Consider the following 24,013-nt stretch of genomic DNA (forward strand, 5'->3'; position numbering starts at 1 on the left):
GGTATATCCCCAATATCAGTGCCACCTGTAGCGCACTTTAGGGTTTTACCCACAAACATCATTTGTTGCCTACCCGAGATTCAAATTTTTATTTAATTACTAAAAGTGCAGTGTGCAAATATAAAATAGAGATATCAAAAATATCACAAAAATCGTTTAAACCCAGATTCAATTTCTAAATAAGAGAAAGTGTCCTTCTTGCAAATCATAACTCATTTTAACAGGAAACCTATCTCATGAAGTCCGCTGATGCTCAATAATTTTCTTGGAGGAGGGGCGGGGGGGCCTCAGCTGAATGCCCAACAAAGTACCCCATTTCGTTCCCTTCCTCAGGGGCAAACTCAGGGGCACAACCCGCTATGTTTGTAGTATCGTTGTGTGCCAGTAACTTAAATGTGTAATTATTTTCAGAGAAATATTTAGTTTTCACCAGAAAAGGAAATAGCTGGAAGAAGGAGTAGCCTAGTGGTTACAGCTACAGCCTCAGCATCCTGAGGTGGTGGGTTAAAACCCCGCGCTGCTCCTTGTGACCTTGGGCAAGTCACTTAATCCTCCACTGCCCCATTATGAGTCCACTGGGACAGAGAGGGAAAATGCTTGAGTACCTGATTTTAAACCACTTAGACCAGTGTTTTTCAACCTTTTTATACCTATGGACCGGCAGAAATAAAATAATTATTCTGTGGATCGGCATCGGTCCATGGACTGGCGGTTGAAGAACACGGGGCTAAGTTGTGGGCCAGACCCCGCCCATCTCCACCCCAGACCCCGCCTCCATAATAGTACTAATTGCACCTTGCACGTCCCGTGCCTCATCTGGAAGCCTTCCCTCTGATGTTGCAATGTCAGAGAGAAGGCTTCCGGTTCAGGCGCAGGATGCCCGTAGGAGCCACTGAATCAGTTAGGAAGAGGGAGCTGGCTCGAAGATAACGTCGCATCGATCGCACCGTGGACGGGCGGTTGAAGAACACTGTTTTGGGCCTGATGCACGTGCTGGCCCTGTGGTCCGGCAGGAAATTTCTGTGGACCGACACTGGTCCATGGACCGATGGTTGAAGAACACTGACTTAGATAACCTTGTTAGGCAGTATATAAATACTTCATTAAAAAAAAAAAATTTACTCAACAACATAGTATACCTTAGGGCTCCTTTTACAAAGGTGCACTAGTGGTTTTAGCGTGTGCTTAGCACGCGCTAAAATGCCCCGCGCGCTAGCCGCTACCGCCTTCTTTTAAGCAGGCGGTAGTTTTTCAGCTTGCGCACGCTATAGCGTGCACTAATCTTGTGCGTGCACTAAAAACGCTAGTGCACCTTAGTAAAAGGCGCCCCTAGTGTTTGAAATTCAAATAGGCATAAATTGTTATGGTTTTAAATAGTAACTGCCATAAAAACATAACTGGAAATACAATATTAGAAACATAGGAATAACCAGGGATACTGCAATAATGTCATTCAATGCTGCAGAGGTGTCATAATTTTTGATAGGATTATTTTTTTGTTGCACTCATCCAAGCTGGGTACTAAAGGCCATATTGTGCACTGATATCTCTTAGCCATAACTGCAGAACTAGGAAATGCAGTACTTCCTGCAAAGTGCAATGGTCTTGGCCAAGTCTGCCACCACAAGAATCTTCCTCCTTGCATGCCACAGATGGCGTTTAGCTCTTGCTGCAGTATGCAATATGAGTACTTGCTCATAACTCAGCAATTTTAACAGCACCAGCTGCAGGACTTTTTAACGCATGCTGACCGAGAAAAGGACTTTCAATTTCAAAAAGTAACTCTCAACAACTCTGGCAGAAACTTGGTTAGGAAGGAAATCCATGTCTTGGCTTTCCAACCCCTATGGAACCCCAACATTCCCAAGTTCTCATGTTGATTATGGTTTGCTAAATCTTCCTTATCTCTCTGCAGAATGATGAGTTTGCTGGTCTTATGCTCCAGCTTTACCACCTACACTTCAAAATCCTACTTTTATACCTTCACTTCAATTCATTCATTCTTGAAAGGGGAAGCCAATAACAGAATTTAACGGTTTATGTTTATTTAAAATTTGATGTACTGACAGGCTGGACAAGATCTAGGTGGTTTAAAATACATAAATATAAAGAAAAGGAACAAACCCCCCACGTAAAATCCAATAAATAAAAGAAAGCAAGTGGGGAGTGTGATAGAACACGTCAACCTTGAGATAAATAATATTTATTTGTACAAACTCAAAATAAAATACATATAAAAATACATGAATAAAAAGTCCTATTATGCTAATATTTGTAGTGTCCATGCAATCTTGACCTTTATTCGTGTAACGTGTTTACTTTTTCCAGATTGACAACCACACCCCTGAGGCAGGCCTTCATTACTAGGCCGAAACACGGACCGTGTTGGGTCATCCACTGGATTATTATACTAGTTTTTTTTCTTTTTTCCTTTTAATTGTAAATTTTAAAATGTACATAGCTTAGAATATTTGATTAAGCGATTGATCAAGTCACCTAATAAACTTGAAACTTGATACACATATTAGCATAATAGGACTTTTTATTCATGTATTTTTATATGTATTTTATTTTGAGTTACTACAAATAAATATTGTTTATCTCAAGGTTGACGTGTTCTATCCCACTCGCCACTTGTTTCTTTTACAATACATAAACACTTACGGCCTCTTTTACAAAGCCGCGCTAATGGCCCCGAAGCCCATAGAGATTTAAAGGGCTTCGGGGCTGTTGCCACGTGGCAGCCGCTAGCGTGGCTTGTAAAAGAGGATGTTAAACTTTACTATAAGAAAAGAACTCCATAAAAATAATAAGAAATACCTATCACATTCTTTTTTTTTTTTTAAATAAATCTTTATTCATTTTTAAAACTTTCAACAAGTGTAACATAAGATACAATCATTATATCCTTTAACATCATTTCATTTACCATCAAATTCTAACGCACATCAAATATCACCCTCCCTTATACCCAACAATTGTTCTTAAGCATAAGAAATCATAAATTATTCCCTCCCCCCGGACATGTATGAACAAATGAAGAAAATAATACTCATTCTGTACAATATTTTGTTAATGGCTCCCAAACATCCCTAAATTTCTTAAAATGCCCCTGCTGTATAGCTATTACCCGTTCCATTTAAAAGATTTGGCATTACGAATTCCACCAAAAATGATAATTAAGCAGATCCCAATTTTTCATAATTTGCTTTATGGCAACCCCTGTCATGATGAGCAAAAGTTTATTATTATTAGAAGAGATTTGACTCTTGGCTCTCAAGGAAATACCAAAATAACACAGTGTCATATGTTAATGCCACCGGATTTTCCAGTAGACTAATCACTTGGCTCCAAATGGATTTCCAAAAACTAAGTATCAATGGACAATAGAATAGTAAATGATCTAATGTCCCAGCTTCGAGATGACAGTGCCAGCATCTATTAGACTTAGAGCTATCTAATTTCTGTAAACGAACTGGGGTCCAGACTGCTCTATGTAACAAAACCCCCCAAGAGTAGCCGTATCCTGACTAGACTCCACCTCTAATTAAGTTTACCTGTTTGATATTGGTCTTTCCCTGTTTCGGAGTTGTACCGTTTCTCTTGGTGGGGATGGGAGGGGAAGGGGGGGTGTGGGATTCTTTCTGTGGGGTTGGGGTGTTGCTTCTGATTGTGGAGGACATCAGAGTCCAGTCCTCCGTGGTTGTTGGTTGATATTGTAAACCATGTTTTCTACTATTGTTGTACCTGCTGTTCTCACTGCTTAATAAAAAAGATTTAAATATAAAAAAAACAAGTTTGTCTCATAGATGCCGACGCCGTACATCTCATCCTCCAAGCCCAAATTTGTGGCCATTGAGACCTATCACATTCACACATTCACAGAAACATTCTAAGTCTCTAAAATTGTTCATCTTCTGCTTTAATCTCCAAGTTAGCAGTATGTTTTGTGGTTATTGTAGCCTCTAGGCCTTACAGCAGCTCCAACACTAGCTCCTCAGTAGGCCCATCAGGGTTAGCTGCCATTTTATCCAGGGAAGATGGATCAGATTTACCACCTCAAAGAGCATATAGAAAGTCAGGTAGAAACTCAAAATGTGTGTAATTACAGCACCTGCCTCAATTCTGTGGCTGGATGGATGGAATGGAAGAATTAAAAGAGGAGAGAGATAGAGAATGTGACATGTAAAATGAAGGTCTGAGATGAAAGGTGTCGTACAAGCTGATGTAGTTTCCACAGACAAAAATAATGAAAATAACATTTGAGTTTATGAAGGAATATAGTAGGTATTTTTCTTAAAATGTAGCATGCACAATGATTTTACTTAACTCTAATATTTACTTTTTAATTGATTTTACAAGCTGAACGATAGTGGAAGTTCCAGTGGTCAGGTAAGCTATTACTATTTGTGTTCCTGTTTTTTGGTTTTTTTTAATTAAATTACTGACTGAAATATTTCATAATTATGACACTAAATAACTGTGAAATGTTTTATTTCCATAGATGAATGACATTATTCCTCAAATAGTTCCTCAAATGCCTCCAATGCCTCCATTTCCATTTTTTCCCCAGCCTCCTCAGCTTCCACAGGTAATCCTTTGGCCTAGAAGAATAGATTTTCAATGTGCAGTTTTGTAGTAAAGAATATATTGGTTTGAATGTGAAATTCAATCTCATTTAATTAGTATCTAAGATTCTAATCCAGTCTTTGCATGGCTCAGTCACATGCGATACTGAGGCTTTATTTACCAGAACTAACAGAAAGCAAAGAATAAAGCCACATGTTAAATATGTTTAAAAATAATTAGGTCTTTATTCTGGAAGTTTTAAGCAAGTTTCTAATTTTTAATTAATAAGAAATTTTAATTTTGCTAGCTATGGGATCCTTGCGGACTAATGGATTGTGTTGCCGTCCTGTAGTAAATTTGTCTGTCTGTGCGCATACACTGTGCACTAAAATTTATTTTGCTAATTTTCTCCAAGGGGCCATGTTTGAGGGAGGAGAGTGGATGTGACAGCACTAATCAGTTACCACGTGAGGCATTGCCACACACTAATTGATTAGCACAGGGTTAGCACATGGACCGTTGGGGCCTGAGTCTATATAGCAGGGCTGCCCAAGTCCAGTCCTCGAGATCTACTGGCAGGCCAGGTTTTCAGGATATCCACAATGAATATGCACAAGAGAGATTTGCCTGAACTGCCTTCTTGGTATGCAAATCTCTCTCTCATGCATATTCATTGTGGATATCCTGAAAACCTGGCCTGCCAGTAGATCTCGAGGACCGAACTTGGGCAGCCCTGCTATATAGGATGCCTAGAAATCAAGGATACCTGGTGATGCTTAACTTTGGAATTTACATGCAACTTCTTTTTTTTAATTAGCTTAATTGGCATGGTAATTGACCGCACCAGTTTTCAGCCAATCAAAAAAAATTAAATTACCAATTAAGAGTTCCACACAGAACCCTTAGGACATCTAGCGATGCTTAAGTCATGGTGCCCTCTGACGTCTAATGATGCCTACTTGAAAAGTAGGCGTGGTTATGGGTGTAGAATAGGCATGGTTGATTTAGGCATCACTAGGTATCTGAGTTAGGCGCTGGTAAATTAGGGTAAGTAAAACCTGACCGTATGTACTGGCACCTACCTCTAGGATGCCGAATCATGCCTAGGTGCTGTCAGGTGGGATTATATAAGCAGCACTTAATGGTTGACAACTGAGTGGAGCAGTGCTTACAGCACTTTATATAATCTGGCTTTTACTGCCTGTAAAATAGGTGTCAGTAGGGGCTCATTCAGTAACTTTTTTAATGACCGTGCACCAATGGTGAAATTAGAGCATGGCCATTAATTGGGAAAATGGAAAAGTCAGTCATTTTCTGGCCATCACACAACTGGCCTTAGTGTGCAGGAAAGACAGGCGTAAGCGATGCACTAAGATCACTTTGGCTTTGGTAAAAGGACTAGGGTTACCAGATTTTACTTGCATAAAATCTGGACCCATAGACCTGCCCCCAGGACTACCCAGTTCCACCCCGTTACGCCCACACCAAGCCCACGCCATGCCCACACATTGCCCCCAGCCCCACACCCTCAGCCGGATCTTGTCGGTTGGGAGGGCATCTTCACACGCACAGAAGCCCCCTCCCGACACCATCTGAAGAGGAAACTTTTCAAAACCCGGACACGGTGCCGGAAACAACTCCCGGATAGCTAAATAGCACATAGCTGGCTATCCTGCGGTACTCAGTGGAAGATAGATGGCTATCTCCCACTGAATATCCAGTTTAGCGGATTGGCCAGTGACTGGCTCTGTCATGTGACATAGCTGGTCACCGCTGATATTCAGTGGCTCGCCGGCTAAGTTTAATAGAGCTGCTTATAAGGGTGGTCTATCTTTGACTGTTCAGATTAAGCTGGCAGCCGTGTCTTGGCCAGCCAAATCTAAATCAGAAATTCAATGCCAGTCGCTGGATACGGCCCCAGCATTGAATTTCTGGGTTCACTGCAGACCACAGGAGATTGTCTGAATGGGGGGAGGGGGGTGTATGCAGTATTTAATATCACCAGATAGACTCAAACTCTTGAACCAATTCTTCTTTAATGCAGTTAATCAAAAACAAGGAAAAACAAAAGATACTGCATACTGGAATAAGAGTTGCTGCCTTCGGCAAACTAAGTCTGTTCTTAACCAGCTCTCTCCAGGCAAGAGAGGCCGGGGAATCAGCTACATGCTTGCTGGTAATCTTGTAAAATGCAAATTATATGTTAGAAACTCAATGTCTTCATAAGAACTAGGAAAGCTAATCAGTTAGATCACAATATAGGCAGCTTCTGCTAAAGAAAATATGCTAACATAAGAACATAAGAATTGCCACTGCTGAGTCAGACCAGTGGTCCATCGTGTCCAGCAGTCCGCTCACGTGGCGACCCTCTGGTCAAAGACCAGCACCCTAACTGAGACTACCCAGTTAGCGCACGTTCTGGTTCAGCAGGAACTTGTCTAACTTTGTCTTGAATCCCTGGAGGGTGTTTTCCCCTATAACAGCCCCTTGAAGAGCGTTCCAGCTTTCTACCACTCTCTGGGTGAAGAAGAACTTCCTTACGTTTATATGGAATCTATTCCCTTTTAACTTTAGAGAATGCCCTCTCATTCTCCCTACCTTGGAGAGGGTGAACAACCTGTCTTTATCTACTAAGTCTATTCCCTTCATTATCTTGAATTTTCCATCATATCCCCTCTCAATCTCCTCTGTTCGAGGGAGAAGAAGCCCAGTTTATCTAATCTTTCACTGTACAGCAGCTCCTCCAACCCCTTAACCATCTTAGTCGCTCTTCTCTGGACCCTTTCGAGTAGTAGCGTGTCCTTCTTCATGTACGGCGACCATATGCTGCCTGGTTTTTCTTCTGAAAAATGATGGGAAGGCAGAACAGGCTCCTTATCCAGCACACTTGGAGACAAGGCAAGCCAATAAGGAAAGCCCATAAGGCAGTGGGATCAGAACATGTGATCTGAAAGGGCCAATTACCTAAGAACTACAAAATTCCAGGACCTTGTAGTCTACAATACAACAATGCTTTGCAATATAAACTGCTTCCACGCAAAAGGAGGCAGAACATAGTATACGATTTGGACTTTTTTATGTTTTATTTTTTTTACTTGAGTGACATATTGTTTTAATTGTATCATTTTACCTTTTTTGTTTTAGTATATTAATATTTTTATTACTTTATTGATTTATATATATTTGGCTGTACTCCACTTAGATATTTTAATGAACAGAGCAGTCAGTGGGTGGAGCTTTGGCACAGCACTTAGCAGTGATATTCAGGCCACTAACAAGGCTCAATATTAAGCCCAAATGCATATCACCTTTGAATATTCAGTAATGGCAGGTATCTCGATACCAGCACTGAATATCTGGTGCAATTTTAACCACAACAGTCAGCATTTTAAAAACATTGATCACTGATGAATGAATATTACCCCAAAGATATTTGGGTGAATCAACCCCATATTCTTTGTTCAAATTAAGGTAACTCCCATTCTTCATTTTAGCTATGCTTTGCTAATATAAATAACATATACACATGCAATGAATGGCATACCAACTTAAAGATATACAACTATAAACATAGGAGTCCTTTTTAGGGTTACCAGATGTCCAAATTTATCCAGACATGTCTTCTTTTTAGAGGACGTGTCCAGGCGTCCTGACAGCTTTTCAAAACCTGGCACTGTGTCCGTAGGACACTTATCGTAGGAAGCAACCTGGAATGCTAATGTATGATCCAAATATTTCTTGCTTTCACAACCCTGAACAGATGGAAAAAGAAACAAAGCATGTGATCCTCTTCTATGTTTATAAGATGCTTAGTATAAGGAATCTGTCAGTTATATAAATCGGAGCAATACCATGCACATTAGATATTTAATTAATGGAACAGATTTTGCAAATGGGTCTCAAAAATGGTACATTAAAAAATGAGTCCGGAGCACCGTTCTATACAGTATGGTTAGAGATGCGCACCATGTTCAGAATGCACATAGATCTGAGTTGCGCACTGTTTACAGGCCAGTGCTATGTGCACAGCTCACATTTATGCTTGTATATTCCTTACTTGGCGTGCATCACTAACCACGCTATTTAGAATCTACAGAAATCCATACACAAGTTTGGGCCTGATGTTGGCACAGCGATATCAAGGCATACTGTCTCATGACATCATCAGCACAGGGACGGTGAGGAAAGATGGCAACAGGCAGGAAGCAGCCTAATTTCTCAGAGGCAGACATCCTCACCTTGGCTAGGTTCTTCATGGCCAGGGGAAAAAAAATATTCAAACAAAAATTATATAGGATGCAGAGAGATCAATCTAGAATCTCACAAAAATACCTCTCTATTTAAGCTCTTAAATACTTTGAAGATAGAAAACAGTGATAAGTACTCTTCTGTTAGACTTATCTTAGACAATCTTAAATCACTGAAGAATATTTTATAAGAGGACGGGCCTCAGATCCCCGTGCGTTGTCATTAGGTTAACTCAACAACTGCACTGGACAGGGAAATAATCTCATCGTCCCCCTTTCCCCTCCTGCCTAGCGATTCACAAATGCTATTGCAACTAAATTGTCCAAAAAGTGAAATATTGAACTTAGCTTAGGCAGGGAAAATTTTAAATTTGAGGCCCCTCCTCTTATAAAATATTCTTCAATGATTTAAGATTGTCTGAGATAAGTCTAACAGAAGAGTACTTATCACTGTTTTCTATCTTCAAAGTATTTAAGAGCTTAAATAGAGAGGTATTTTTGTGAGAAAAAAAATATTCCATTGTCCTTGGCCACAAGAGATCTTACAATCAATACAGAAGGGCCTGGCAGTAGCTTACTGCCAAATACAATGAGCAAGGCTCCTTCCCTATTGCGGTAAGTAAAAAGGCAAGCAGGATACAATAAAACCACTGATTGCATCTGTTAGCCATAACCCTAGTGCCACAAAGCCCCTGTTTTGCATGACCCTTTCAGACTTCATGGGGCAATATGAAGTTCTTCTGGGGTTTGAACCTGCCACCGCTGCCTATCAGGTCAACTGTTCTATCCACTAGGCTGCCTTTACACTTGTCAATCCTTTTTCCTTAGGTAAGTCAGTAAAATAGGCAAGCAGGGTACATTGCACAGTAAATCTCTTTATTGCATCTGTCAGCCATGAACCTAATACTGCAAAACCCCTATTTTGTTTGCCACTTTTGAACTGCCTGGGGTCATAGGAGGCTCTGGTGAGATTTGAACCTACCTCAAAAATATCAATAAGTATGTAGATTTAACATAATTGAGTAATACTCACATTTATATTAAAATTATTCTTTCTTTACAGATTCCAATTCCAATCCCTATTCCTTATGATCCTGCCCAGGTAAAGAACTATATACATTCAAAGAAAATCATTTTTAATACTGAAAATGATACGGCATGTATAAATTATAAATACATCAGTAGAACAGCACAATGAATTTAAGCTATGAGGATTAAAGTACCTTTCAGCAAGAGAACACAGCTTGTTAAAGTTATATGCATAAAGTGTTAACAGCATTTTCTGCATCCAGACTTGAACATAAGATGCCCCATTGTAGATAGACCTTAGACATCGGAATTTAGATGTCCAGTTCAGTAGTATTTTAGAAAAAGATCTTTCAGTGAAGTCTTTTCTAAAAATACATATAGGAATGCACATGCATCTACTGGCTATGTGAGAGCAAACATTTTACATGTTACGATGTCTCAAACATCAACAGAGGCAATTCAACAACTTACATTATCTAAGTGTTGGCACTTACACATGTATGTTGCTAATGCAGTGTCCAAAAGAGAAAAGGAAAAAACAACCCCACGTGGGAAATGCAATATCAAAAAAAGGAGTGAGGAAGGGACACAATCAACCAACTACGGGAATAAACAATTTATTAAAAATATAACACATATAGCAAATACAAAAAAGTCTTTGACTCCTCTGTTTCCTGGACCCCCAACACGGTCCATGTTTTGGCTGAAACAGCCTTCCTCGGGGGTATGTTAAGAGAGCTCAGTAGATGACACCAATGCACAAGAGCCATTTCATAAATAATGCACACTATTTTTTTATTTACATGTTTATTTTTTTTTTTCAAGTATTTCTTTACAATCCTTCAATATAGTCTCCCTGCTTTGCAATGACCGAGTCCCAACGTCCAGGAAGTTTCATTATTCCATCCAAGACACTGTTTTTGTTCAGTTGCTGAATGGCTCGGGTATCAGTGGAAGAAAGCTCTTCCAGAGATGCAAAATGATGTCAAGCATAGGTTGTTTCAACTTTGGAAAAAGGTCTAAGTCTGGTGGACTCATGTCTGGACTGTAGGGAGCATATCTGCATAGTTTTTCAATGACGAGTGAAGAGTTCCAACTTTCCCACGACCCAAAACATTTCAATGAGCTCAATCAAAAGACAAACAAATGATGATTTTTTACTTATGATCATGAAGGCATCATCATCACAGACAAAGTTCCATGTGGAAGAAGTATATTATCATGATTTTTTGCACAATATGCGCAGAAAAATGCACAAAACCCAACCTCAGTTTCTCTTGGCTGAGTCACTCATTCTTCACAACAGCGCTTGCCCGCACATAGGGAATGGCGTTATTGAAAAACTACGCAAATACAGCTGGGAGGTGTTACCTCATGCTCCCTATAGTCTAGACATGAGTCCACCAGACTTCAACCTTTTTCCAAAGTTGAAACAACCTATGCGTGGACATCGTTTTGCATCTCTGGAAGAGCTTTCTTCTGCCATTACTCGAGCCATTCGGCAACTGAACAAAAACAGTGTCTTGGATGGAATAATGAAGCTTCCTGGACATTGGAACTCGGTCATTACAAAGCAAGGAGACTATGTTAAAGGATTGTAAAGAAATACTTGAAAAAAAACAAAACGTAATTTTAAAAAAATAATGTGCATTATTTATGAAATGACTCTCGAATAAGCAATTGAACCAAAGGCTAAAAAGCTGTAAAACCAAAAGCTCTGAAACAGTATATCAAGACCTGCCTTTCACACTTAAAACCAAAGATTCGCTGTGAAGAAATACTGCTGAAGTCTATATTTTCAAGCATCGCCAACTTTTCCTAACTGTTTTTGACAGGGATTGTTAGTTTAAGAGCATAGATCTAAATATTTTCAGCTGCAATAGGGACACAGCTTTTGTACATGTGTTGTTTGAGTGTGTGTCCCGTGACTAACGGCTGGGTTCTGATCATAGGTGCGGGACATACACAACAGATGTGCAAACAGCTACCGGCAGCTCTAGACCTGCTGGAAGACTTTGCCCAGTAAGAGGTGGGCATTCCTTTCTGTGCATTACAAGGAGTGCTCATTTTAATACTAATGAGCTCCTTGTAATGCATTTGCATAGGGTTCTTGGTGGCTGCTACCATGATTAGTAGAAGCCCCCGAGAACCTTTTTGAGCATCGGAGATTGAGTTGCCTTACAAGTAAGACTGGCTACAACCAGTCTTATTTCCACAGCAAACTTTTGAGAATCTCCCCTATGTGATTTAAACTTCTTGATGTTTCCTATCAACCATCAGTCTTAATCTAACCAGGAGATGCCACACATATAATTGGGTCCTGTTGCATAAATTAGATAATGAGTTACATGTTAGTAAAGAATCATTATCCCTTGAAAGAATTATGCAGAAGGTATATGTAGCACTACAGTGGATGGCAAATATAATTTTGAACAATAACATACTGAACATTTTACATCTTTATTTTTTTTTTCAGGGTTTACCTTTTCCAGGGGTAAGGACATTTTGTTACTTCTTTCAGTGTTTTGGTTTGTTTTTGTTAAGTTCTGTTTCATTATACTATACTGTGAGACAATATAGCCAGTTTTTCTCAATGACTACCTGGCGACAATTCACAAAAATTGCATATTCTTAGCATACACACACACATTATACTTAGTGCCCATTGACTGCATTAATTATGAATTATTTGCAACATGAAAGTAGAGGGTTAATGATCTGCTCAACTCATATCTCCTTTTTTCGCTTACTTGTGAAACATGAAGAAATATTAACAAGGTCTGGTTAACGCTCACAGTTTTGATTCTATTGCAAATGGTAGTATTAAGGGGTTAGCAGAAAGGAGTCGAACAGTGAAATGGTAGTTAGAGTTTTATTTGTGAAAAAAGGCAAGCTGGCATGAGGTGGATTTCTTCAAGCAGAAGGCTGGGTGAAGGGGAAACTTAGCAAGGCCATGAAAAAGCTTTACAACTTGACTTGACTTCTTTGAAGGTGTGAATAAATGTGGATTAAGATAAGCCAGTTGATATAATGTATCTAGATTTTCAGAAAGCTTTTGACAAAGTTCCTCACGAGAGGCTCCTGAGAAAATTAAAGAGTCATTGGATAGGTGGCAAAGTTCAGTTGTGGATTAGAAATTAGTTATCGGTTAGAAAATAGAGGGTAGGGTTAAATGGTAATTCTTCTCAATGGAGAAGAGTAAACAGTGGAGTGCCATGGGGATCTGTACTGGGACCAGTGCTTTTTAACTTATTTATAAATGATCTGGAAATTGGAACGAGTGAGGTGATTAAATTTGCAGATGACACTAAACTGTTCAAAGTTAAAATGCCTGTAGATTGTGAAAAATTACGGGCAGACCTTAGGAAATTGGAAGACTGGCAGATGGAATTTAATGTGGACAAATGCAAAGTGTTTCACATTGGGAAGAATAATCCAAATTACAGTTACTGGATGCTAGGGTCCACTTTGGGGGTTAGTGCCCAAGAAAAGGATCTGGCTGCCATTGTAGACAATACGTTGAAACCTTCCGCCCAATGTGCGGCAGTGGCCAAAAAAGCAAACAAGATGCTAGGAATTATTTTAAAAAGGGATGGTTAACAAAACTAGGAATGTTACAATGCCTCTGTATCACTCTATGATGCGACTTCACCTAGAGAATTGCATTCAGATCTTGTCTCCTTATCTCAAGAAAGATATAGCAGCACTAGAAAAGGTTCAAAAAAGAGCGACCAAGATGCCCAGTAAGAGGTGGGCATTCCTTTCTGTGCATTACAAGGAGTGCTCATTTTAATACTAATGAGCTCCTTGTAATGCATTTGCATAGGGTTCTTGGTGGCTGCTACCATGATTAGTAGAAGCCCCCGAGAACCTTTTTGAGCATCGGAGATTGAGTTGCCTTACAAGTAAGACTGGCTACAACCAGTCTTATTTCCACAGCAAACTTTTGAGAATCTCCCCTATGTGATTTAAACTTCTTGATGTTTCCTATCAACCATCAGTCTTAATCTAACCAGGAGATGCCACACATATAATTGGGTCCTGTTGCATAAATTAGATAATGAGTTACATGTTAGTAAAGAATCATTATCCCTTGAAAGAATTATGCAGAAGGTATATGTAGCACTACAGTGGATGGCAAATATAATTTTGAACAATAACATACTGAACATTTTACATCTTTATTTTTTTTTTCAGGGTTTACCTTTTCCAGGGGTAAGGACATTTTGTTACTTCTTTCAGTGTTTTGGTTTGTTTTTGTTAAGTTCTGTTTCATTATACTATACTGTGAGACAATATAGCCAGTTTTTCTCAATGACTACCTGGCGACAATTCACAAAAATTGCATATTCTTAGCATACACACACACATTATACTTAGTGCCCATTGACTGCATTAATTATGAATTATTTGCAACATGAAAGTAGAGGGTTAATGATCTGCTCAACTCATAACTCCTTTTTTCGCTTACTTGTGAAACATGAAGAAATATTAACAAGGTCTGGTTAACGCTCACAGTTTTGATTCTATTGCAAATGGTAGTATTAAGGGGTTAGCAGAAAGGAGTCGAACAGTGAAATGGTAGTTAGAGTTTTATTTGTGAAAAAAGGCAAGCTGGCATGAGGTGGATTTCTTCAAGCAGAAGGCTGGGTGAAGGGGAAACTTAGCAAGGCCATGAAAAGGCTTTACAACTTGACTTGACTTCTTTGAAGGTGTGAATAAATGTGGATTAAGATAAGCCAGGTGATATAATGTATCTAGATTTTCAGAAAGCTTTTGACAAAGTTCCTCACGAGAGGCTCCTGAGAAAATTAAAGAGTCATTGGATAGGTGGCAAAGTTCAGTTGTGGATTAGAAATTAGTTATCGGTTAGAAAATAGAGGGTAGGGTTAAATGGTAATTCTTCTCAATGGAGAAGAGTAAACAGTGGAGTGCCATGGGGATCTGTACTGGGACCAGTGCTTTTTAACTTATTTATAAATGATCTGGAAATTGGAACGAGTGAGGTGATTAAATTTGCAGATGACACTAAACTGTTCAAAGTTAAAATGCCTGTAGATTGTGAAAAATTACGGGCAGACCTTAGGAAATTGGAAGACTGGCAGATGGAATTTAATGTGGACAAATGCAAAGTGTTTCACATTGGGAAGAATAATCCAAATTACAGTTACTGGATGCTAGGGTCCACTTTGGGGGTTAGTGCCCAAGAAAAGGATCTGGCTGCCATTGTAGACAATACGTTGAAACCTTCCGCCCAATGTGCGGCAGTGGCCAAAAAAGCAAACAAGATGCTAGGAATTATTTTAAAAAGGGATGGTTAACAAAACTAGGAATGTTACAATGCCTCTGTATCACTCTATGATGCGACTTCACCTAGAGAATTGCATTCAGATGTTGTCTCCTTATCTCAAGAAAGATATAGCAGCACTAGAAAAGGTTCAAAAAAGAGCGACCAAGATGATAAAGGGGATGGAACTACTCTCATATGAGGAAAGACTAAAAAGGTTAGGGCTCTTCAGCTTTGGAAAAGAGAAGGCTGAGGGGAGATATGATTGAAGTCTACAAAATCCTGAGTGGAGTAGAACGGGTACAAGTGGATTGATTTTTTTACTCCGTCAGAAATTACAAAGACTAGGGGACACTCGATGAAGTTACAGGGAAGTACTTTTAAAACCATTAGGAAGAAATATTTTTTCACTCAGAGAATAGTTGAGCTCTGGAACGCATTGCCAGAGGTTGTCAAAATTTTTCAGAATCTAAATCTTTGCATTATATGTTGCACACGAACAGTAAAATTATTTTTGCCGAAAGTAACTTTTGATTTTCTTTTTCTTTCTAGGGATTTCCTTTTAGTCCATTTGGGGTAAGATGATAGTTTTGTGTCTCTTGTATTAGACTTGGTCTGCCAAGTTCAGCTGTACTTTTTCTGTAGCAGGGATGGGCAATTACGGTCTTCAAGGGCCACCACCCAGTCGGGTTTTCAAGATTGCCACAATGAATATGCATGAAGCAGTCCATGCAAATTAATCATTTGCATATTCATTGTGGAAATCTTGAAAACCCGACTGGATGGTGGCCCTCGAAGACCGTAATTGTCCATCTCTGCTCCAGAAGAAGTATAACTCAACTGTATATATTCAGTGCTTCTTTCCAGGTACCTTGTTTGCTGTCCTAATATAAACTACTTACGAGGGGGCAGCTGAAAAGTTCTCAGCCCAACCAACAAAGTTTGAGCAGAAGTTGGGGCAGTCTCCATCAAGGGCTAAACACTTTGTCCAGCGGTTTTCCACTTTTTTTGCTCCATATTTTCCCAATGGAATGAAAAAAGTGGAAAATCACTAGACTAACGTGTATAGCCCTCGATGGAAACAGGCCCAGCTTTGTTGGTTGGGTTGAGAACTTTTCAACAGCTCCTCATAGCCATCTGGAGAGCAGCTGAATATTGCCCCTTTTGATATAGTGGGGTGGAATTACCCCATTACTGATTGGATAGTGCAGGGGTGGTCAGAGAGAATATGTAACTGCACTACCTGCATAGTGCAGCTGAGAATTCATGAATAGAGGACATAATCCACGGAGAAAGTAATTTGATAAGGGAATTCATAGCCATATGCACACCCGAGTAACCTCTTACATCTGAATACTTCTATTAGGGCTATTATTGATCATTTCTCAAATGCATGATTTAGGGGTCATTCACTAATGGTTATTGCATGTTACTAATTCAAGACCCATTGCATAAAATGAATGATGCCACAGATAACAAATAATGATGGTATTTAAAACACTACAGCTGATAGTAAATGCCCCCCTTAATACAGTAAGAAGAATACTGCTGCATAGAAACATAAATAGAGAAAAATGAAGGCAGATAAGGCTATATGGCCTATCTAGTATGCCTAACTACAGTACTAATCCTTCCTTTCCCTTAGAGATCCCAATGTACTTGTCCCAAGCTTTCTTGAATTCAGATACACTTTTTTTTTGTCTCCACCACCTCCGCCAGGAAGCCATGCCACATATTTACCATGCTTTCCATGAAAAAGTATTTTCTGAGGTTATTTTGTCTATCTCCTTTCACTGCAACTGTGCATTTGATTTCATGTTAACATGTATGAAATATCTTACCAAACCTTATTTTATTTTGCTGTAGGGTATTCCTTTCCCTGGGGTAAGTGGTTTTTTTTTTTTCTTTTCATGTTCATTGCTTAAAATTGCAATTAAGAATTTCATAGTTATATGTAATGTAATGTAATGTAATTTATTTCTTATATACCGCTACATCCGTTAAGTTCTAAGCGGTTTACAGAAAATATACATTAAAATTAAAAATAAGAAAATAATAAAGGTACTTAAAAAAATTCCCTTTCTGTCCCGAAGGCTCACAATCTAACTAAAGTACCTGGAGATTAATAAATTAATTAAAAATAAAGATAGAAGAGGGAGTAGAAATAAATATTTTAACAAGACAGCATTGAATTAAATTCATTGGTAGATAGAAGAGAGAAGATCAAAGAGTAAATGCATAAGGGGAGACCGTTAAACAATAGAATTCTGGCGAAATTTAAAATGACAGAAATGATATAAAACGAAGAAAAAAGGCATAACAATAAGTAAGATTAAATATAATTCATAAGCAAGTAGTGAAAGAAAATAAAATAACACATTGTCTTTAAAAAAGGTATTGAAAGTCATTATGTTTTGTTTCTGATGTAACTGGGTCTGACATAAGACTCTTGTCCTGCTGATCTTGTGCACATCGGCTGAGAGCTCTGAAAAGAAGCCGAGTTAATGGGTGAAGGGGCTCTGGGGTATAAGATCTAGATGTTGATTTGGTCTTTTGCTGTGCAGTTTCCTTTTATAAAGAAGGCAGATTCTTTATGGCAGTGATTTGAACAGAGCTCACAGCAAGTACATTTCCAAAGTAGAACGCCCAAGACTACATTATCTTAAAACTATATAAGATGTGGTCAACACCCAAACTCAATAGCCACACAACTTTTTATTTTATTTATGTATATGGATTGGTTCATAGACAAAAGCGCGCAACGACAAAGGCGTGCCGACAACCCAGGGCAGACAACTGAGCGCAAGGTGGAAGCGTGCCGAAGAAAAACAGTATTTTAAGGGGCTTCGACGGGGGGTGTTGGTGGGGACCCCCCCCCCACTTTACTTAATAGAGATCCCGCTGGCGTTGTGGGGGAGTTTGGGGGGTTGTAACCCCCCTCATTTACTGGAAACTTAACTTTTTCCCTCTTTGTTAGGGAAAAAGTAAAGTTTTCAGTATAATGGGGGGTTACAACTCCCCAAACCTCCCACAACAACGGTGCGCTCTCTGTTAAGTAAAGTGGGGGGGGGGGTTCCCCCCCGTCAGAGCCCTTTAAAATACTGTTTTTCTTCGGCGCGCTTCTGCCTTGCGCTCAGTTGTCTGCGCTGGGTTGTCGGTGCGCCTTTGTCTTTGCGCGCTTTTGACCTGTCACCATATGGATTTACTAATCTCCTTTTCAATGAAGATATTCACCCAAATCAGTTTACAATACATTGAACAGTAATCAGGTGCTCATAAGTATTGTCTGATTTTCAGGATATTCTTAATAAATTTGCATAGGATATGACTGTGCACACTGTCCCCTGTTGGATGCACATACACTGTGAACCAGAAAAAAAAAACCACACCAAAATGTTTTTTGTCGTATCTCCCACAGAACTCGGCCAATTCTTATGAAATTTAGTGCACTGTGTCCTGAGTGAAGCTGATGTAAAATGTTGTAAATATTTTACACAGCACCACAACACTACCTTGTGAAAATGAACTATTGCTACGGGATATGAGCAGAAGCAGACAATAGTTTATAAACAGTCTCTGTATCAAAATGGTTTTCACTACAGAAGATTGAATTCTGATAAAGAACTTGGTACTGCTAAAAGTTTACAGCAGTCGACAGTTGTTGCAAGAGTTCCCACAGAAGGGTTGGGAACAAAAACGGCCTTGACGTGCAAGATCCGAGCAATGGGCACTGTGGATCGTAAGCCAGCCAGGGGATGACTGCGCTCGATTCGCAAACATGAGCACATTGACGTTGTATGCAATCTTGTACTGAGCCAGGTGGATGCGCCGCAAACACACCGAATAACTTGCCAAATAGCAGGAGAAGCAGGAATAAGCCAGATAACTGTGGTTAGGATAATTCATGATGATCTGAAATTAAAGTGTATTAAAAAGTGTTGTATCCAAGAGTTTACTTTCACATATGACTGAAACAGTGCAAGCAGCTTTTGACCAAGAACCCAGAGTACAGAGTCAGCCTCATCTGGTGTACAGATGAACAGATATTTATAGTAGTTCCACCGATTAACACACAGAATGATCGCCTGTATCAACAACACTAAAGTGTGAGGTTAATGCCAAACGCCTACTACTACAGACCCGACTGACCTTCAACCAATCAGTCATGGGCTCGGTCACAATCTCAAAACTCAGATTCACAGATCTGTTCTTCATCGATCCTGTGGTTAAAATCAACGGTGCATACTGCCTGGACATCCTCTTGACGCAGAAGCTGTTGCCAGCAATCCGTCGCATGTCGGGAGACTACTTTATCTTCCAACAGTACAATGCCCCAGCACATTATGCAAAGGACACTGTAGAACTGCTACATTGGGAGACCCCAGACTTCATTGGTCCAGGCCTCTGGCCTATGAGTTCACCAAACCTAGACCCATTTGATTACCAGATCTGGGAGCTTATACAGGAACGCAACTACCAGACAGCGATATCTGACATCAAAGACCTTAAACAGTGCCTCATCTCTATTTGGGCTGAGCTGAATCAGAGTGTCGTTGACAAGTCCATAGATCAGTGGTAGCCAAGGCTGAGGGAGTGCACTTTGAACATCTGCATAACTGAAACATTACTTTTTGACTTTACATTTTTTGGGAAGATATGCCATGAAACTTTTTGATGTGTTTTTATTCAGTTCACAATTCATTTTCACAAGTTATTCCACACTTTTTGTTTCAATGATATAAAATGAGACAAAAAGTATCAAGAAAAGTGTGGAATAACTTGTAAGTTTAATGACTTCACATCATTCTCTTCTTGGTTGGGCTGAGAACTTTTCAGTGGTCCCTCCTGTTGTGATGTCATAATGCCTCATTCCATCAATGCATAAGAGCCAACCTCGTTGGTGATGTCACAATGGCTTGGTTTCCCTACACTTGTGCCTATTTACTAGATGCATTTGCCTCATTGAAATGAAAAGTGTCAGGAGAAGTGTGGAATAACATGTAAGTTTCATGGCTCCACATGATTCTCCTCTTGGTTGGGCTGAGAACTTTTCAGTGGCCCCTCCTATTTAAGACACTGTGGGTTACATAGTAATGAGATACAAGACAAGCCAGGGGAGGGGGTGAGAGTGCACTAAGGGAAATATGCTCTAATAAACACCTTAGTGGTGGTTTTCTTTTTAATCAGGGGTATTTTATCAGTCTTTATATCTTAAAACCACAAAGCAGAAGCCCTATATAATAGCAGGATGGAATTTCAGTTTGAAAAGCGTTTGCTGCCAAAATTAAAAGAGTCTGGCCAAATCCTAGCGATATGTCATGAATTATCTTTTGTTTTCCTTCTCAGAAATAAAATGCTATCAGTGGTGATTCAAGTGCAATGCTTGGGCAGGACTTTTGTAAGTACTGTTTTCAGTAGTAGTAGTGAGATACATTCAGGTGCAAGAGATATTTCCCTGTCTCCAGAGTGCTTATGATCTAAATGTGTATCTGAGGCAATGAAAAGTTAAGAGGCCTTTTTACTAAAGCTCAGCATGCACTAACAGAAATTAGTGCATGCTAAATGCTCCATGACCTATTTATACCTATGGATCACATGGCACTTAGTACATGCTAAGCTTTAGTAAAATGGCTCCTTAGTGACTTGCAGAAGATCACAAGGAGTGTCGGTGGGCTTTAAATCATGGTTTACATTTATTCTCAGCCTGCTATCTATCCATTAGGCTATTCAGCAATTATCTTGTGCAAGTACTATCAATGATTTCATGCCAAACCATTTTTTAAAGGAATTTTATCAAAAGTTTGCACCTCTCTTCAGTACAATGGAATAAAATTGGTATAACATTGTTAGACTGATTCACACTCTTGGAGAACAAGAGGCATGCTGGGTGCCCTAGACATTAAGCCAATGTTTCTTCTGGAGTGTGGAGTAACTTTTTCAGTGTGGCTTCATTCACTTGCTTTGGGCACTCTTTCCTAATCCCAGAGTTTTGCCCTGCATGACTACCTTTTTTTTTTATGAGACCATTTTTTTTTTCTGTTGACTAGCCAATTTTGTGCTCTGTTAATTATAAGAGGGACATTTTAGGCTTCTTTTATAAAAGTATGCCAATGGATTTAGCACATTCTAAATGCTAAGAAGCCCATGCAGATAAAATAGGCTTCTTAGCATTTAGCCTGTGCTAATTGTTAGTACATCCTAAATCTTCTAATGCACCTTAATACGCTCCATCTGTCCTGTCCAGCATATCCTTGTCCCTTTCCTCCCCCCATATTCAGCATCTGCCCTCTGAACCTGCACCCCTCTGGGTCTCCATTCCGTCTCCATCCAGCATCTCCCCTCTGTGTCCCTGCCCCTATATTACCTCTATTCCCAGCATCTCTTCTCGATGTCCCCTTACCCTCTTCTCTCTTTTCCTTTTTGCCCAAACCTTCCATCCTGGTACTCATATCTCTCCCCTCTTTTCTTTGCTTGCCCTGCAGTCCAGTATCTCTCACTCTTTAAATCCAGTGTCTCTCTCCTCTCTTCCTCCTGATCCATTCTCTAATTCTTTCTCCGCCTTCTCCATTGCCTCTCCCTCAATCCAGAAGTACCTCTTCCTTCCCTGCCTAGGGTTATCATATGGCTCCAGAAAAAGGAGCAATTAACCACAAATAACTAGATCCACAAAAAGGTTAATTGACTGAAAAACCATCTATTGTGATGATTTAATTAAACTAATGAAGGAAAGAATCTCAGAATTGCCTAATTAATCACTAATTAATAAATATATGTACCTTACACTACTCATACATGTAAAAATTTTTGAACAATGTAAGGTACATATATTTATTAATTAGTGATTAATTAGGTCACGTTAGTATATGAAGGTTTTGGATCAATGAAAGATACCCACGCCATGATTTCCTATACGGATGATATTTATTATGATCCTTGGAGTGGCAATTCTGAGATTCTTTCCTTCATTAGTTTAATTAAATCATCATAATAGATGGTTTTTCAGTCAATTAACCTTTTTGTGGATCCAGAAAAAGGAGGACAGATTGAGACATCTGGGTTTTACTTCCATTGGTTTCAATAGAAGTAAAGCCCAGATGTCTCTATCTGTCCTCCATACTTCCATTGCTTTCAGTAGAAGTAAAGCTCGGATGTCTCAATCCGTCCTCCTTTTTCTGGAGCCATATGGTAACCCTATACTGCCCCCAGTTCAACAGTACCTTTCCATTCCATGTCCAGCAGCACCTCTCCCTTTCCAAGTCTAGCAACAACCCTTCCAATCACTCTGCCCCGGCCAGCAGCACCTTTCCTTTCCCTGCCCCAGGCAAGCAGCACTTCTCCCTCTCTTTCCCCCTCACCAGTCCTGCAGCACCTCTTCCTATTCCCCCCCCCCACCCCCAGTCCAGCAGTACCTTTCACTCTCACTTCCACTGGTCCAGCAGCAACCTTCACTTTCACCCCCCACGCCACAGGTCCAGCAGCAAGCCTCCCTATTGCTCCTGTCCTGGTCCAACAGTACCTCTCTCTCTCCATCCTCCCAGGCCCAGCAGCACCTCTCCCTTTCCTTGTCCCACCACCATTTAAGTAAAATATGACCAGGGAGGGGGCACAGGAAGGAGACGTGGTTATTCATGGGAGTGGGACAGAGGAGAGAAAGAGGAGGATGGGAGTGATGCAACACTAGATTTGGTGTGCTGCACCATTGGAATGCAGAAAGACTGCCGGAAAGTAGAGGGAGGGACCAAGAGGGAGTGCTTTCTTTTTGGGTTTTCCAGGAGTTGCATACCACATACCTCCTAGACAGGTCTCACCCTCATATCGTGTGTTGGGAAGCACTGACATATAGTAGTATATTGTTACCATGGTAATTACATCCACTTTAGAAATATGCATAAGGCATGGTAAATCTTTCTTCTTTGCTGTAATGATTTTCCAGTACTGCTCTGGGGTAGACCTGCCCTGGCACTTTAACTTCCTGTGAGTTAGAGAGTGGAGCTACATATCAGCCTATCAGGGCCCTTTTCTAACTGCCTTGTCCTGGACCTTGCATTCCTCTATGGCTAGTCCTGGTGTTTCATTAATTTTCTGGAGATTCATAATACAGAAATAACATACAAAACAGGCAGAACCCTCTTTTAGGATGTAAGCTTTAATTGGGTATCAATAAGCTCTTTCTCTTGAAGGTATTTTTTAGTAAACATTCTGTATTCTTTAATTTCAGATGGTGTTCTCAAAATATGAGGAAACTTCTAGATTTATTATTGAACAGAAATAAAGAGAGAGGGAGGGAGATAAGACACAAACTCCTAATAAAACTATAAGACTATAAGCTCAAATATGTGTTATAAACATATTGAAGATATGTGTTATTCATGAAAGATAATTCAGCTTATATTTTTCTGTTCACAGATCACCCTGGATAGTGAAAAGCAGACTTGGTGCAGTTGGAAGTCTGTATATTATTGTATTTTGTACATTCTTATTGCAATTAATCTCCTAAAAACCAGAAAAACCTCCAGCAAAACATATTAATTTTTATTTTCTCATATTAGGCCTGTACTTACTTTTCTTTGAATTTAGGATCCAGCCTCCAAATTACAACTAGCAGCTGAGACCTTCCACCCTCTCTTCCATTCTTTCTAGGGTTGAAGAGCAGGGTAGGAGAAAGGGAAGTGGGACCCTTTCTGAGGTATATCACAGCTCCTTTAGGTCATGATTTATTATGATTGAATTCAAAAGGAACTGTGCCTAAGAGAAAAAAAATGGTTAGGAAATCTAGCTCTTAATTAACCACTGCAAGCACTTGCAGAAATCCACAGCCAGTGTTTCCTTAGACTTGGTCATCTCCCCAACCCTGTCATCTCCAAGTCTCCCATTCCCCCAT

At 39.8% G+C, this 24,013-nt stretch overlaps 1 protein-coding gene across 5 annotated transcripts in view; it reads left to right on the top strand.

The window, feature by feature from the left end:
* Nucleotides 1-23,628, top strand: part of LOC117367532 (U1 small nuclear ribonucleoprotein C-like) — a 33,564-nt gene extending 9,936 nt beyond the window's left edge. For 4 of the 5 annotated variants that reach the window (XM_033960152.1, XM_033960171.1, XM_033960180.1 and 1 more), the window contains exons 3-11: nucleotides 4,363-4,392; nucleotides 4,505-4,591; nucleotides 9,880-9,918; nucleotides 12,322-12,339; nucleotides 14,043-14,060; nucleotides 15,685-15,708; nucleotides 16,999-17,016; nucleotides 20,479-20,530; nucleotides 23,539-23,628. In XM_033960152.1, the coding sequence (XP_033816043.1) occupies nucleotides 4,363-4,392; nucleotides 4,505-4,591; nucleotides 9,880-9,918; nucleotides 12,322-12,339; nucleotides 14,043-14,060; nucleotides 15,685-15,708; nucleotides 16,999-17,016; nucleotides 20,479-20,484 (240 nt within the window). In that variant the 3' untranslated portion in view covers nucleotides 20,485-20,530; nucleotides 23,539-23,628. The remainder of the gene's footprint in view (nucleotides 1-4,362; nucleotides 4,393-4,504; nucleotides 4,592-9,879; nucleotides 9,919-12,321; nucleotides 12,340-14,042; nucleotides 14,061-15,684; nucleotides 15,709-16,998; nucleotides 17,017-20,478; nucleotides 20,531-23,538) is intronic. The other variant, XM_033960163.1, reaches the window with a different exon arrangement.
* Nucleotides 23,629-24,013: the final 385 nt, after the last annotated feature.

This window comes from Geotrypetes seraphini, chromosome 1, assembly GCF_902459505.1.
Source record: "Geotrypetes seraphini chromosome 1, aGeoSer1.1, whole genome shotgun sequence".
Classification (NCBI taxonomy): domain Eukaryota; kingdom Metazoa; phylum Chordata; class Amphibia; order Gymnophiona; family Dermophiidae; genus Geotrypetes; species Geotrypetes seraphini.